The sequence below is a fragment of the Tribolium castaneum genome, chromosome 4 (genome assembly GCF_031307605.1).
Source record: "Tribolium castaneum strain GA2 chromosome 4, icTriCast1.1, whole genome shotgun sequence".
Taxonomy (NCBI): Eukaryota; Metazoa; Arthropoda; class Insecta; order Coleoptera; family Tenebrionidae; genus Tribolium; species Tribolium castaneum.
Window position 1 is genome coordinate 12,345,494 of NC_087397.1, and position 14,952 is coordinate 12,360,445.

A 14,952-nucleotide genomic window follows, 5' to 3' on the forward strand; every position below is an offset into this window, starting at 1 on the left:
AAGAAATTTTTTTCTGTATAAAAATTTACCACAAATACACTAAAATCCTTTATTTACTTTATTTACATGTAGAAATCTTTCTGTAACTGAATAAAATGAAACGTAATTAAATTTGAGAGGGTGGAGAGGGTTCCTGTTATTAAAACAAGCTGAAATTTGATCTGTTTCGAATACGTTAAATGACGAATTAACCAAAGGTCATAAATTAACAAATCCAAGTTTTTTTCGAACTTGCTTTCTGACGAATGCGTTAGAAATAGCGAAGGATCAAAAATTGACTCTTCGACCAGGTTTAGCACAAAAATTCAGTTGGAATATAGGATCAAATTTTAACAAAATTTTTTAGTTGTTGCGTTCGCACCAAACGCTTGGTCAGGACCGTATTTGCATTAATTACGAAAAAAACATCAAGGAAGATTTAGCAAGTTATAAAACATGTGGAATTTTTGCCTCCCGTTTCAAGGAAGAAGAAACTGTAGACGTTCGATTTAAAAACACTCGCGACTGTTGAAATAGATGTCTATATCAGTAAAAGTCGCTGGCAAACCGGGCGCGGAATTAATTGCGGGCCATTAAGCGTCCCGCGGCTCTAAAATTCGGCTGAAAGTGTCGTCTGTCGTGATTTGCGTGGTGTTTTGCGTTAATTCTGTTATAAAGCTTCTTTATGTTTGGTTTTATGCCCCAGTCGTCGATTACTGGAATAAAATCCCAATTCAATACCTTGTCCGTCCAAATTAGGATATTTCGGCTTTAATATACGTCCAAGTGTTCGACGGGCTATTTATTAGTTTACTTAACCGGTTCTGGTACGGCCGTAAATGTTACATTAAAAACGTTATTTATGTCGGAATGGATTTGAATTGTGGTGCAGTAACGACGAGACGTCTTCACAAACACGTTAAGTCCGGATGCCCGGATCATCGAGTGATTTAAATGCGACATCGAGTCACTTGAAAAACGAATATTGAAGTTAGTTATGCATGACGGCTTGCGGTTATTTAATGTCTACATCTATCCGACCAAACTGCCTTGTAGGTTTCGGCGCATCTTGATTAAAGAAATCGTTAAGATAAACTAGAATCGAGCACAATTCTGACAATAAATTCTGATTACTCAGGCAAATTCCGCCATATGTAGTTTAAATCGGCCTTAACCCGCGTTTATTGCCCCATTTTTCACGCACAAATTTTCACCACGGCTGCATGCAGCTAAACACCACTCCACCAAAAAAATTGAAATTTTCCGGGTAATTTATGCATCGGTCGTAAACAACGTTGTAGGTTGGGGAATAATAAGGAAATAAAAGTTTAGATTTCGTTGTCAGATTACCAAATATTTGGATATTGACGTGAATGGAGTGTAGGGGATTATCCCGGAATTGATGGCTCCTGCTCGAGGAGCAGCTTGTTCACTTGTGTCAAATTTTATTAATAGAAACGTGCATAATTGAATATAAATACGTTTGTGGCCAAATAGGTGAATAATAATAATTTTACTCGACCTACAGCAAACACATGTTTCCTTTTAATAAAAACTTTATTGGTTTCTCGATTTGACAGTAACTGAAAAATGGCACCTGAAACTGATACCGCATGGCGATGGAAGGCGATAAAAACAACACACATTTTTATAGAGTTGTGAGGAAGCAATAAAGTTTGCGTTTGACGAGCAAATTTACATTTACAATTGACGAAACTCTCTGATAATCGCCTTGTTTACAATACACGCGCTATAATCTTGTTGTATAATTATTCAGTAATTATAGATTTGCACCGATGGATAAATAAACTGCAACGGCAGCAACTGACCCAGTATTGGCTCAAACATGTTTGGGAAAATTATTTCTGTGAGTTTGTGTCTTGCACTATGTGTGGTCAGTGGAACTTGTAAAGATTTCGATTTCCAAACCAACGGTTTATTTTTTGAAGTGGACTTTCGTGAAGGCCTTTACGGCATGCTTGGATACAGCCGTGCCGATAATATGACAGCCGGGATCATCGCAAATATCGAAGATGTGAAAATCCTGGATTTGAAGGACAATTCGATTCAAGAAATTCAACCAGGAGCTTTCCAAAATCTACCAAAACTCAAAATTATCCTACTCAAATACAACGACCTAACAAAAATTAGAGCAGGAACTTTTAGCACAGTCCCAAGTGTAACATATCTAGATTTGGGCGATAATAACATCTCGTACGTTGATCCTCATGCGTTTGATAATTTGACTCGTTTGTACTCGCTTGGTTTGGACAACAATCATTTGGGCGAAATAGATTCACACTGGTTTGAGGACAAACCTGATCTTACAAACATCTACGTTACGGGTAATTTGATTAAAAAAATTTCGGCCGATCAGTTTGCAAGTTTAAAAGGACGAAAATCGGTGTCTCTTTATTTGGGTGATAATCCTGTTGAGACAATCGAAGACGATGCGTTCAAAGGATTTGAAGATTTAACAGTCTTATCCTTGGAAAATATAACTCTCACAAACTTCACCGGAAAATTCCTCAAAGACCTTAAAATAAAAACGCTGGAACTCAACCGAAATAAAATCAAATGTGTCGCGGAGGAGGACTTTGAGAATGTCTTCGTAGCCAAAACGACTGAAATTATGGACAATCCGCTTGATCCTGATTGTTTGAACAAAATCCAACTGTGGGTCCAAAAACACAACAAAACTGTTGTCACAGAGTGTTGTTAGTGAGTCTGTGTTTTGAGATAAAGAGCTGATTTTGGTTTTCCAGGTCGGAGGTTATCCAAAACTGCACATTCACAATAAATAAGTTCAGGGCTATTTGCAGCTAGCTTGTTCGACGCTTCTGAAACATTCTAAGAATTTCTGAAGCTTGTCTACCGGAATTGCCGCAAAGGTGTAGCCTTTCACTATTAATTCTGTTTGAAATTTATTAACACTGTAGCGCTTTAAACAAATAAAAAGTACAAATTGTTGATTTTTGTTCATCTTTTGTGCAGGGCCGCGCCAACTCGGGCGGCAAGTCAGAGAAGCGGCATAAAAATTTTCTTAAAATTCCATTTTTTTTATTTGTATTTTTGATTCGAAAACATTCGAAAATGTTGAATTTTTTTGACCTAATTTACTGATTTGTATTTATAAAAAAACGAGTTATTAATTAAAAATGCGTGTGTTTAAGCGCACAAAAAAACATACTAAATTTTTAATCTGTTTCAACAAAATTTTTGATATTTTTGAGGATATTTTGTAAAATAATCTGAATTATTGCATTAAATATAAAATAAATATAAATACCGCGTGCTCAAAAACTGGCGCATCAACTCAGTGGTGTGTGGTAGAGAACTGGTTACATATAAAGGTAAAAATTGTAAAAAATCGAATTTTCTTGACCGAATTACGAAAATTGGCACTTTTCCACACTTAAATTAACTAATATTTATATTGAATATTTGAAATTTCTTAACGAATTTCCAAAAACTAGTATCCAACTTATCAGGACTGTTAATGACGTGTTTTTTTATCTCGGTTGTGTCTCACGTTTAAAATGAAAAAAAAGTACACTATTTTGTTCACCTCTAGGTTTATATTTATCGAAATTCTTCAAAATAGTCGCATTTCTCGTTAAACAAAGGTTAAAAAAGCAAAAATATTTAAAAGTTAAACTCATAGTTTAGTAGCTTTTCGTTCGTGTTTTAACAAAATCTCACTTAAGCGGTCTAAGAAAGAATAAAATAAAAAAAATAAAAAATATTGTTTTAGTATCAGAGGAGAATATTTTTGCTCACAAAATTAAGATTTTAAAATATATAAAAGCTTTGGAAACATTGTTCAATTTAGGAAAGTAATTCTGTAATGCCGTATTGTTACGAAATATGACCGTTTCCAAAGCTTTTATAAATTTTAAAGTCCTAATTTGTAAGCAAAAATATTCTCCTCTCATAGAAAAAATTTTTACATTTTATTGCATCTTTTAAATAAAGATTTTTTTGTAAGAAAAACATTTTTTTTAATTATATTTATTGCTTTTTAGTCTTTACTTATTCTGAACGTCTTTTTCTCTGAGATTTAGTTTCGTCGTAACCCCATCACTTTGCTGATTTTTGCAAACTTGTTTATTGGTATGTGATAGAAAACATGTTAGCATAGAAAGCACATCCTAACCTCTGTTTTGTGTCTATGCTATATCGTCCAAAATAAACAAATTTAAAAAAATAGCGACATTGTTTGTAACGAAACGTAATAACAATGATAAGGTATTAATACATTTTCCAATGACCAACATACCGTTAATGTTGGTATAAGTTACGGTATGTACACATCGAAAACCCATTTGTAAAAATAAACAAAAACTTCAAAATTTCATTTGCCCCTTTAGGGGGTATTTAACTACACAGGATTGCATTGTCGCGCAGATTAAGTAAGTATACAAAATTTCAAATCATTGGAACAATTAAAACCCTTTCAAATTTGGCTCCGAAAATATGAAAACAGACAGACAGGCAACAGTGTGAGTTAAATAAAAGCTTTAAAGCTTTTCATATTTTCGGATCCAAATTTGAAAGGGTTTTAGTTGTCCCAATGATTTGAAATGGTGTTTTTACACCATTCCCGACATAACTCTGTGATTTTTCGGCGTATTTTAACTAAATTTGGGAAAACAATTGCGTTTCTAATTATTTCTGGCTGAACTACACATGCTAAAACATTTGAAAATAAGGAAAAATGATATAATTTTTAGCTAATTTAGTGACTTTCCGTTCTGTTTTAACAATGTTTCTAAAAAAATAGTTTTGAAGGCAAAAAAAGCGCAAATAACACCATTTTTGACCCAACTCAAGTGCGAATCAAAGTGCAAAAAAACTGTAGTACAGTTGGCGCGGCCCTGTTCTTAAGTCACGCAATATTTATAACACTTCCTGAGAATTGTAAATTAACTGGTAGAAAAGGTTATCATTTCTTGAACCTAAATTACTGGTAACGTAATTATCACAATCCTAGTATAAAAACTGGACGAAACGAAACGTAAAGCACAGTGTTACAATGTTAGTAAAACCGGCGTTATTTTGTGCCTTGATGGCTTTAGTGGCCAGCAAATCGAGTCCAGGTGTTACGTTCAAAAATGTCCTTGTTAGTGGTTACAGCATGTACACTTACAAATTCAACGTGACCATAAAATCATCGAACAATTTAAAAGAAAATCTCCCAAAACAAGTGTTCGATCGACTTGACATAATCAACAGCGAAATCCCCGTCTTGTACAAAAATTCCATTTCGGATCTCGAAGACTTGGACGAACTCATTTTTGCGAATAACGAGCTTTCGGACATCCAGCCTGGAGCTTTCAAAAACGTCCCTCAGCTGCGCAAATTGGAAATACGAAACAACAAATTGGAAGAAATCAAAATTGGAGTTTTCAACAATTTGAACATTGCCACTTTGGATTTGAGTAACAACTCCATAAGTACGATAGCTTCGGGCGCTTTCGACGACATGCCCGAGCTTTTGAATGTGAACCTTGCCGACAACCGGGTGAAGATTTGGAACAAGAACTGGTTTGCCAACACCCCACTGTTGGCAAGGGTCTCGTTCCAGAATAATTTAATCGAGGAGATTCCGTCAAACGCTTTTCGACATTTCCAGGGCGAGAAGCAGTTCGGTTCGGTGCCTTTGACCATCAATATAGTGCTGAGCCACAATTTGATCAAACATATCCATAACGACGCCTTCAAGGGCTTGGAGAAGATTAACAATTTGTGGTTAGATGGTAACGAGTTGAGCGAATGGGACGAAAATTTGTTAACCGGAGTTTCGGTGCATGATTTAAGAATTGATAATAATAAGTTGGAGTGTCTGGACGGTAATTTGGACAAGGTTTTCGTCGCTGCTACAACTCATATCGATGGTAATCCGTGGGATTGTGGGTGTTTGAAAAATATTGATTTGTGGGCCTCTAAAGCAACGCAACACGTGGTTATGATTTATTCAAAAATGAACTGCGATGCTGAACGAATCGCTCGGAAATTGGACGCTTTGGACCTCCGGCTCAAGGAATTGAGGAAAAATAATACTGACGTAATGTAATTGTCTTGTTTACAATCGTAATTTCTTATTCTTGTTATGTAAATAAATAAAAGGCAGTCGAGTTGCATTCAGTTCCTGTTCATCCTCAAATCCAGACATGTCTAAGTTTATTCCTGTGGGTTTGTGTTTGGTTGCTTGTGTTATCAGTCAAAGTGATGAACATTTCCAAACAAATAATTTGACTTTTGTGGTGAAGCCTAAAGGCATTTATCGTATGCTTGGGCACAGTCAGGCTGAGAATTTAACAGCAGGAATCATCTCAAACATCGAAAACGTGCAAACTTTGTATTTACTGGACGATTCCATTCGAGAAATTCAACCTGGGGCTTTCAAAAATTTGCCAAAACTTAAACATCTCATGATACAGTACAACGACATTTCGAAGATTGACGCAGGAATTTTCAACAATTTACCAACTCTGACGTACCTAGAATTGGGTGATAATGAAATCTCGTTTATTGATCCTCACGCTTTTGATAATTTGACTCGTTTGACTTCGCTCCGTTTAAACAACAATAAATTGACCGAAATAGATTCGCACTGGTTTGAGGACAAGCCTGATCTCAAAAATATTCACCTTGCTGGGAACTCAATTAGAAAAATTTCGGCCGATCAATTTGCTAGTTTAAAAGGCAAAAAATCGATGTCTGTTTATTTGGGTAATAATCCTGTAGAGACAATCGAAGATGATGCGTTCAAAGGACTTGAGGATTTGTCAGTCTTGTCCTTGAAAAATTTAAACCTGACAACGATCACCGGGACGTTCCTTCAAGAAATTAAAATCAACAAGTTGGAACTCAACAGAAATCAAATTAAGTGTGTTGAAGAAAAAGACTTTGATAAAGTCTTTGTAGCTGAAACGACCAATATGAGGGAAAATCCATTACAGGCTGAGTGTTTGAACAAGATTCAACAGTGGGCCCAAAAGCACAACAAAACCGTTGTCACATAGTAATGTAAGTTTGCAGCTGGAAATAACTTGCTGATTTTTATTTTACAGAAATGTTATTCGAAATAAATAAGTTTAGAACAAGTTGCCGCTTATTTGTGGTTAACACGTAGGTTGCGAAGAACTGACTTCAGAAGTATTTCTGTTGTAGAGCTCAATACATATAAAAACAATAAATCTTCAATTCTCTTTGATTCATATATCCCGCAATATTTTATAAACACTTCCTGAGAATTATGTCAATTCTGACGTTTAAAAATTAACTCGTAAGAAAGGTTATCATTTGTTGAACTTAAATTATTTGCAACAAACGTGACAGTACTTCAAAAAAAAAAACGGTGTTGCTTTGCTCCTTAATGACTTTAGTTACAAATTCATCTTAATATGAAATCAGTTAAAAAAGTAATTTCCGAAATGTTTGTCTTTGATGCCAAAAAAATCGCTCAAAATTAGGACGATTTAAACATCCGAAAAATGATACTGATGTAATTTAATTTAATTGTCTTGTTTACAATATGTTATATAAAAAAATAACATGCAGTCGAATTGCACTCAGTTCCAGTTCATCCTCAAGTCCAGACATGTCTAAGTTTATTCCTGTGGGTTTGTGTTTGGTTGCTTGTGTTATCAGTCAAAGTGATGAACATTTCCGAACAAATAATTTGACTTTTGTGGTGGAGCCTAAAGGCATTTATCGTATGCTTGGGCACAGTCAGGCTGAGAATTTAACAGCAGGAATCATCTCAAACATCGAAAAAGTGCAAACTTTGTTTTTACTGGACGATTCCATTCGAGAAATTCAACCTGGGGCTTTCAAAAACTTGCCAAAACTTAAACATCTAATGATACAATACAACGACATTTCGAAGATTGACGCAGGAATTTTCAACAATTTACCAACTCTGACGTACCTGGAATTGGGTGATAATGAAATCTCGTTCATCAATCCTCACGCTTTTGATAATTTGACTCGTTTGACTTCGCTCCGTTTAAAACATAATAAATTGGATAAAATAGATTCGCACTGGTTTGAAGATAAACCTGATCTTAAATACATCCATTTGGCGGGTAATTTGATTAAAAAAATTTCAGCCGATCAATTTGCGAGTTTAAAAGGGAAAAAATCGATGTCAGTTTATTTGGGTCATAATCCTGTGGAGACAATAGAAGATGATGCTTTCAAAGAATTTGAAGAAATGTCACTCTTGTGTTTGAACAATATCACCCTTACGACCATCACCGGAACTTTTCTTCAAAATGTTCAAATGGAAATTTTGGGAATCAACGGAAACAAAATTAACTGTGTTAATGAGGAAGACTTTGCTAAAGTTTTTGTAGCCAAGAAGACTGAAATAAAGGGAAATCCACTGAAAGCTGATTGTTTGAACAAAATTCAACTGTGGGCCCAAAAACACAACAAAAGTGTTATCACAGAGTAATATTAGTAAGTGCGTTTAGATAAAATGCTCACTTTTGTTTTACAGGCCTAAGGATTTCTTCCTACATTGCACATGAGAAATAAATTCAGGGTTCTGAAGCTGAAACATTCTAGGAATTCTTGAACCTTTCGCTGTTTCTACTGTTCAAAATTTTTTAACATTGTCGAGTAAATAAAAAGTAACATATGTCTTGTTGCGTCTTAATCGTCACAAAAGTGCGAAAAAATGTTATTTCCTCCATTTTGTGTGAATAAGAATTTTTACAAGTAAATATTAGAAACAACAGGTAGCAGTACTTTAAAACACTGATGGGACATTTCACGCGAAGTGGACAACGATAAAAATTTGACATCTTGAAATTCGGTCATATTCGGAATAATTTTTCTCCTAGAAAGCGTGGTTGTAAATACATAATAATTTTTTGTATGACACTTATTTGTGAAGATATTGACTTTTAAATATTTGACAAAATATGAGACACAGAGTTTTTGGAAGCTTTTATTTAAAAAACCAATGCATACCAAAATATTTGAAGTAGTGCTTTATATAGAAAATTCTCAATGCTTTTTGATTCTGAAATCAGATTTGGAATTTGAAATTTATTTCGTGTAGAAAACCGAAAGTGAAGTTTCAAATCCGAATTTTAGTAACTTGGTCCATTTTTTTAAATTTATTTATATTTCAAAAAATAGCTTATAATATCTAAGTTTTACACCGTAAGTCGCAAAATGGGATCTCTATTCCTTTAGGAGATATAATACTTAATGTAGGTTATCGGCTGGTTTATTCAAGAAATTACGCGCTTTTGAGTACATTAAGTACTATATCTTCTAAACGAATAGAGATCCCATTTTGCGACTTATAGTGTAAACTCTATTTACTTTAAGCTATTTTTTAAAATAAAAATAATTAAAAAAAAATTGTCCAAGTTAATAAACTTCACTTTCGGTTTTCAATACAAAAAAGTTTCAAATTTCAAATTTGAGTTTAGAGTTAAAAAGAACAGTGAATTTTGTATATAAAGCACCATTTTTAATATTTTGTTATATATAATTTAATTAGAATAATAGTTTACAAAAACGTTATGCTTAATATTTGGTAAATTTTTAGAAGTCAATAACTTTTTAAATAAGTCGCTCACAAAAAAATAATTACTTATTTACATTTACACATTTTAAGAGAACAATTGTAACCGAAATTCAGGTTGTCGCATTTTTGTGAGTTGTCCGCTTCACGTGAAATGCCCCTGGTGTTGCTTTACTCCTTAATGATTTTCGTGGCCCGTGGAGTTTAAAAAATATGGATGGTTAAAATATTTACAAATTTAATTTAATCAATTGGAAAGAAACTTTTTCGAAATGTTTATCGCGCCAAATTTAAACGATTTGAATCTCCGACTCATCTAGGCAAAAACAAAACTGACTTAATGTAATTTGAATATCTTGTTTACTAATAATAACCAACTCTTGTTATGCAAATAAATAAAATGCTATTACACAAATTGTTCTGTTTGGTTCACTCTCCCATAGAGCCATGTCTATTACGAAAATTCTTTTTGTGGGTTTATGCCTTGCCTTGAGTGTTAGTGGACGTGATAGACATTTTCGAACAAATACTGGTAATTTAACTTTTTCGGTGGAACCTAATGATGACAGCATTTATCATCTCCTGGGATCCAGTCAAGTTGATAATTTAACAGCAGGAATTTTCCCACATATCCCAGATATGAAAACTTTGTATGTAGTGGATTATTCAATCCGGGATATTCAACCTGGAGCTTTCCAAAACATCCCACAACTCAAGTACCTCACGATACAATACAATGACATATCGAAAATTGAAGCAGGAATTTTCAACAATTTCCCAAACTTGACATACCTGCAACTCAGTGATAATAAAATCTCGTACATTGATCCTCACGCTTTTGATAATTTGGCTCGTCTGACCACGCTTCGTTTGGTCAACAATAAATTGACTCAAATTGATTCGCACTGGTTTGAGAATAAACCTGATCTCAATTACATTAACTTTGCGGGTAATTTGCTTAAAAAAATTTCCGCTGATGCTTTTGCGAGTTTAAAAGGGCGGAAATCGATGTTTCTTACTTTGGGAAGAAATCCTGTGGAGGTAATCGAAGACGACGCTTTCAGAGGATTTAAGGACTTTTCACTCTTGTCTTTGGGAAATCTGAACCTAACGATGATCAGCGGAACTTTTCTCCAAGGACTAAAAATCAAAAAGTTGGAACTCAACAGAAATAAATTCATCTGTGTTGAGGAAAAAGACTTTGATAAAGTCTTTGTAGCTGAGACGACTGAAATGAGGGAAAATCCACTGGAGCCTGAGTGTTTGAAGAAAATTCAAGTTTGGACACAAAAACATAACAAAAAAATTCTCACTGTCAGTAAGCTTGCGGTTTCAAATAAGGCGCTGATATTTATTTTGCAGGTCTGGGGTTTCAACAATAAATAAGTTCAGGAGTATGGAGAATTGCCAGCTGAAACATTGTAGGAATTCCTGCACGGAGAAAACTGTCTATTGAAATTTGTCTAGTACGTTTTTTCTAATAAAGTTTATAATTTCGTTTTGTTTGCATTATTATTTATAACATTACTAACTAAAGAGTATTATCTTTAACAAGATTAATACATTTTTTGATGTAATTAAACACTTCTGTACATAATTTCTATTGTTTAAAAAATATAGATTACGCATTAATACCTAGGTGCCAGGTTTTGTTAATGGTTAATTTAAGATATATTAAAATGTAACAGAATATTTTTAACAGATTATTTTATTACCATTTAATAAACTTTGTGACTATCCTTATTTTTAATAAAAATTCTAATAATGTGAGTTATATTTTTTATAAAGTGTCTACCGGAATTACCGCTATTTCTCCTACTCAAAATTTATTAACATAGTGGAGTTCCATGTAAATAAAAAACAAAACACATATCTCGTCGCGTCTTTAATCGTGTCCGAAATGTTATTTCTTCATATGTGTAATGAAAAAACCTTTACAAGTTCATATTAGAAACAGCAGGCAGTAGTACTGTAAAATACCCGAGTTGCTTTAGTCCTTTAATGATTCTCGTGGTCAGTAAGAATGAGTTTGAAAAATGTCTTTTTCTATTTCGGTTTTGTACTAAGGTCATTACGATACGCGATTTGCGTATCGTAATATCCAATGGAGTGCTATAATAATTACACCAAAAACCAGGGTAATTTAGTTGGATAATGTTGACAACCTAGTTTTTTGACAATCATCTGAGAGAACTGTCAGTGTCAATTGACACCTGTTTCAAGCGCATAATTTAATCAAATATGGACCTTTACAGGCTTTTATACCAGCCCTGATATGCGACCTTTCGAGTAATGTAACATAACTTCAAAAGCCAGTGAAAGTATAGTCCATTTTTTTTATAATCAACTGTCAAAGAGCCGTCAGGTTGGCATTATCACAAATAGTATTTTTTTTTAATTAAAGTTGGTGTAATTTTTTGTCTGGCAAATTCAATTTCCAAATTTGTTTAAGTTGTCTCCAATTTAAAACACGTACAACAACACATTTAGTTATTTTAGACCATCCTTAGACTAACGAATTAACGATTAACACTAAAGTCCAATTTTCAAAAATGTCAAATCTGGTGTACAAAATGTCAAATACAGAATACAGCCAGTTTCAAAAGTGGTTGAACATGAACTTTTAGGGTGATATAGTTAGGTCTTTATCAAAATTTTAAAACTGACAGTTGATTATATAAAAAATAAACTATAAGTAATTTGAGATTTCATTATCCTGCGGCCAATTTTCAAATTCCACGTATTTGCCACAAAAGCCCGTATTTGTGAAGGGATACATTGCAAAACGTCCAAATTATTAATTTCATTTCACGGCCTGCGCGGAATTGCTGTCAACTGCCACAAAATTCCCTAAATTTCGAAATTAATTTTTTTGGTACAAAAGTGAGAAGTAAAAAAAATACTGTATGATATATTATTTATAAGGCATTTTATCGCACTTACTTTATTATAAATCCGTGTGAGCGACATAATGCGTCTTATAAAACTCGTATCATAATATACTATTTTATACTTATAGCTTTTAGATCCGTTCCAGCGTGTGGGAAATGGACTTTCCCGCACTGTGGTGTTTTTTACTTTGCAACAATGGCTAGGGACATTTAATAGGTTGGTATCGCCATCGTTGAGATGGAAACGATTATTTTTTTACGATACGTAACAGTTCATGTCACTTTTTTATTGTTTGATATGTTACCAACTCATTAGCAAAAAAATTTAATTATAAAAAATATTAACTTTAATTTCTTTTGAGAGATTTGTGACAAAAAAATATTGTACCTAACTTATTTAGAAAGCAATTTCCAAACCCGTTAGGTAAATAGCTATTGTTGGTGGTTAAAACCGTGGAGGGAGAAACTTCCAAGAAGTTTCCTCTCCGCGGTTAAAACATTTTTTACAAATTCAACTCAAACAGTTGGAAAGAAAATCTTTCAAAATGTTTATCGCTCGAAATTTGGACGATGTAATTTAATTTGATTGTCTTGTTTACTTTTAATCTTCAACTCTCGTTATGCAAATAAATAAAATGCAATTGCACAAATTGGCTCAGTTTGTGTTCGCTCTCTGGTAAAGCCATGTCTTTTAAGAATATTATTGTGACTCTATGCCTTGCACTAAGTGTTAGTGGACGTGATAGATATTTTCAAACAAATAAGTTAATTTTTACGGTGGAGCCTGATAACGGCATTTATCATCTCCTGGGATCTAGTCAAGTTAATAATTTAACAGCAGGAATCTTTCCAAATATACCAGATATGAAAATTTTGTATTTACTGGACGATTCGATCCGAGAAATTCAACCTGGGGCTTTCCAAAACATACCACAGCTCACACACATTATGATACAATACAACGACATATCGAAGATTGAAGCAGGAATTTTCAACAATTTTCTAAACTTGACATACTTGGAATTGGGTGATAATGAAATCTCGTACATTGATCCTCACGCTTTTGATAATTTGACTCGTTTGACCTCGCTTCGTTTAGACAACAATAAATTAAATAAAATAGATTCGCACTGGTTTGAAAATAAACCTGATCTTAAATACATTCATTTGGCGGGTAATATGATTAAAAAAATTTCAGCCGATCAATTTGCGAGTTTAAAAGGGAAAACATCGATGTCAGTTTATTTGGGTAATAATCCTGTAGAGAAAATAGAAGATGATGCTTTCAAAGGACTTGAAGAAATGTCACTCTTGTGTTTGAACAATATCAACCTTACAAATATCACCGGAACATTTCTTCAAGATGTTCAAATGGAAATTTTGGGAATCAACGGAAACAAAATTAACTGCGTTAATGAGGACGACTTTGCTAAAGTTTTTGTAGCTAAGACGACTGAAATGAAGGGAAATCCACTGGAAGCTAATTGTTTGAGCAAAATTCAACTTTGGGCCCAAAAACACAACAAAACTGTTGTCACAAAGTAATACTAGTAAGTTCGTTTTACAAAAAGTACTCATTTTTATTTGACAGGCCTGAGGCTTTCTTTCTAAATTGCACATAACAAATAAGCAAGTTCAGGGTCCTGAAGAATTGCCAGCTGAAACATTCTAGGAATTCCTGAAGCTTGTCTACCGGAATTACCGCAAAGGTGTAACCTTTCACTACTTCTGCTGTTCAAAATTTATTAACATAGTCGAGTTCCATGTAAATAAAAAATAAAACACATGTCTTGTCGCGTCTTTAATCGTGTCACAAGTGCGAAAAAGTGTTATTTCCCCATATGTGTGAAGAAGAATCCTTTACAAGTACATATTAGAAACAGCAGGCAGCAGTACAAGTAGACATTTCAAATCAGTGGAACATGACTCGCTTATCTGATATGCAGACAACACACTTCATCACCTGCACGGCGTGCAACACCTCAAATATCTGTTACACCAAACGCAAGAAAAATCCATGCGATTCCGTTAGTTATTTTCACGCACTTTTACCGATTTCTTGAATTACGATTGATTGTATCTCTTGTGCACTAATAGTGCCGTTTTAGCGCTTCATTGTTATTATTGTAACGCAGGTGTTTCGCTGAGGGCCTTCCAGCTAGTAACATTGCTTTCGTTTGAAATATCGACGTTTAGAATCTGCGCTCCTTCTAACGGTCAACACAACGAAAATTTCTTGGCTCATTAAATGATAAAGTGGAGACTCCGGTATCAATTAATAATAATGAATTATTGGGACTGCTCGACTGATAAATTTATTGAATATGAATATTTATACAGAGAGGGCCGCCGCAACAAAGGCGGCCAGATTTTGATCTCGGGCTACCGATGGTTCTGTCATTTTAATTAGAAGGCTTCTGTTTGGATATTTATTGGCCGCTTCTTCATAAATCTCGCTGGGTGTGTCTCAATTTGGGCACTTGAGACGCCATTATTTGTTTAATTTACAGGAGCTCACGTTAAAGCCATTGC

The 14,952-nt window shown here is 34.1% G+C and overlaps 3 protein-coding genes and 1 long non-coding RNA gene across 5 annotated transcripts; all 4 read left to right on the forward strand.

The window, feature by feature from the left end:
* Window positions 1-1,787: 1,787 nt before the first annotated feature.
* LOC103315022 (phospholipase A2 inhibitor) lies at window positions 1,788-5,112 on the forward strand. 2 transcript variants are annotated; one of them, XM_015982539.2, is made up of 2 exons: window positions 1,788-2,693; window positions 2,745-5,112. In XM_015982539.2, the coding sequence occupies exons 1-2, from the start codon at window positions 1,826-1,828 to the stop codon at window positions 2,777-2,779; spliced, it is 903 nt and encodes a 300-aa protein (XP_015838025.2). In that variant the 5' UTR covers window positions 1,788-1,825; the 3' UTR covers window positions 2,780-5,112. The 2 variants fall into 2 exon arrangements, with proteins under 2 accessions (XP_015838025.2, XP_008200854.2); XM_008202632.3 differs by having other exon boundaries at window positions 1,790-2,696.
* Window positions 4,986-6,122, forward strand: LOC135265843 (SLIT and NTRK-like protein 4). The gene has a single exon (XM_064356102.1). The coding sequence runs from the start codon at window positions 5,015-5,017 to the stop codon at window positions 6,053-6,055; it is 1,041 nt and encodes a 346-aa protein (XP_064212172.1). The 5' UTR covers window positions 4,986-5,014; the 3' UTR covers window positions 6,056-6,122.
* Window positions 6,123-6,152: 30 nt separating this feature from the next.
* On the forward strand, window positions 6,153-11,030 carry LOC659066 (protein artichoke). Its single transcript, XM_064356237.1, has 3 exons — window positions 6,153-7,006; window positions 7,636-8,439; window positions 9,928-11,030. Exons 1-3 carry the CDS (start codon window positions 6,153-6,155, stop codon window positions 10,913-10,915), a joined length of 2,646 nt encoding a protein of 881 aa, XP_064212307.1. The 3' UTR covers window positions 10,916-11,030.
* A 2,517-nt stretch (window positions 11,031-13,547) lies between these two features.
* On the forward strand, window positions 13,548-14,206 carry LOC135265941 (uncharacterized). The gene is made up of 2 exons (XR_010333825.1): window positions 13,548-13,961; window positions 14,012-14,206. It is a non-coding gene; the product is annotated as an uncharacterized LOC135265941 (long non-coding RNA).
* The last annotated feature ends 746 nt before the right edge of the window (window positions 14,207-14,952 follow it).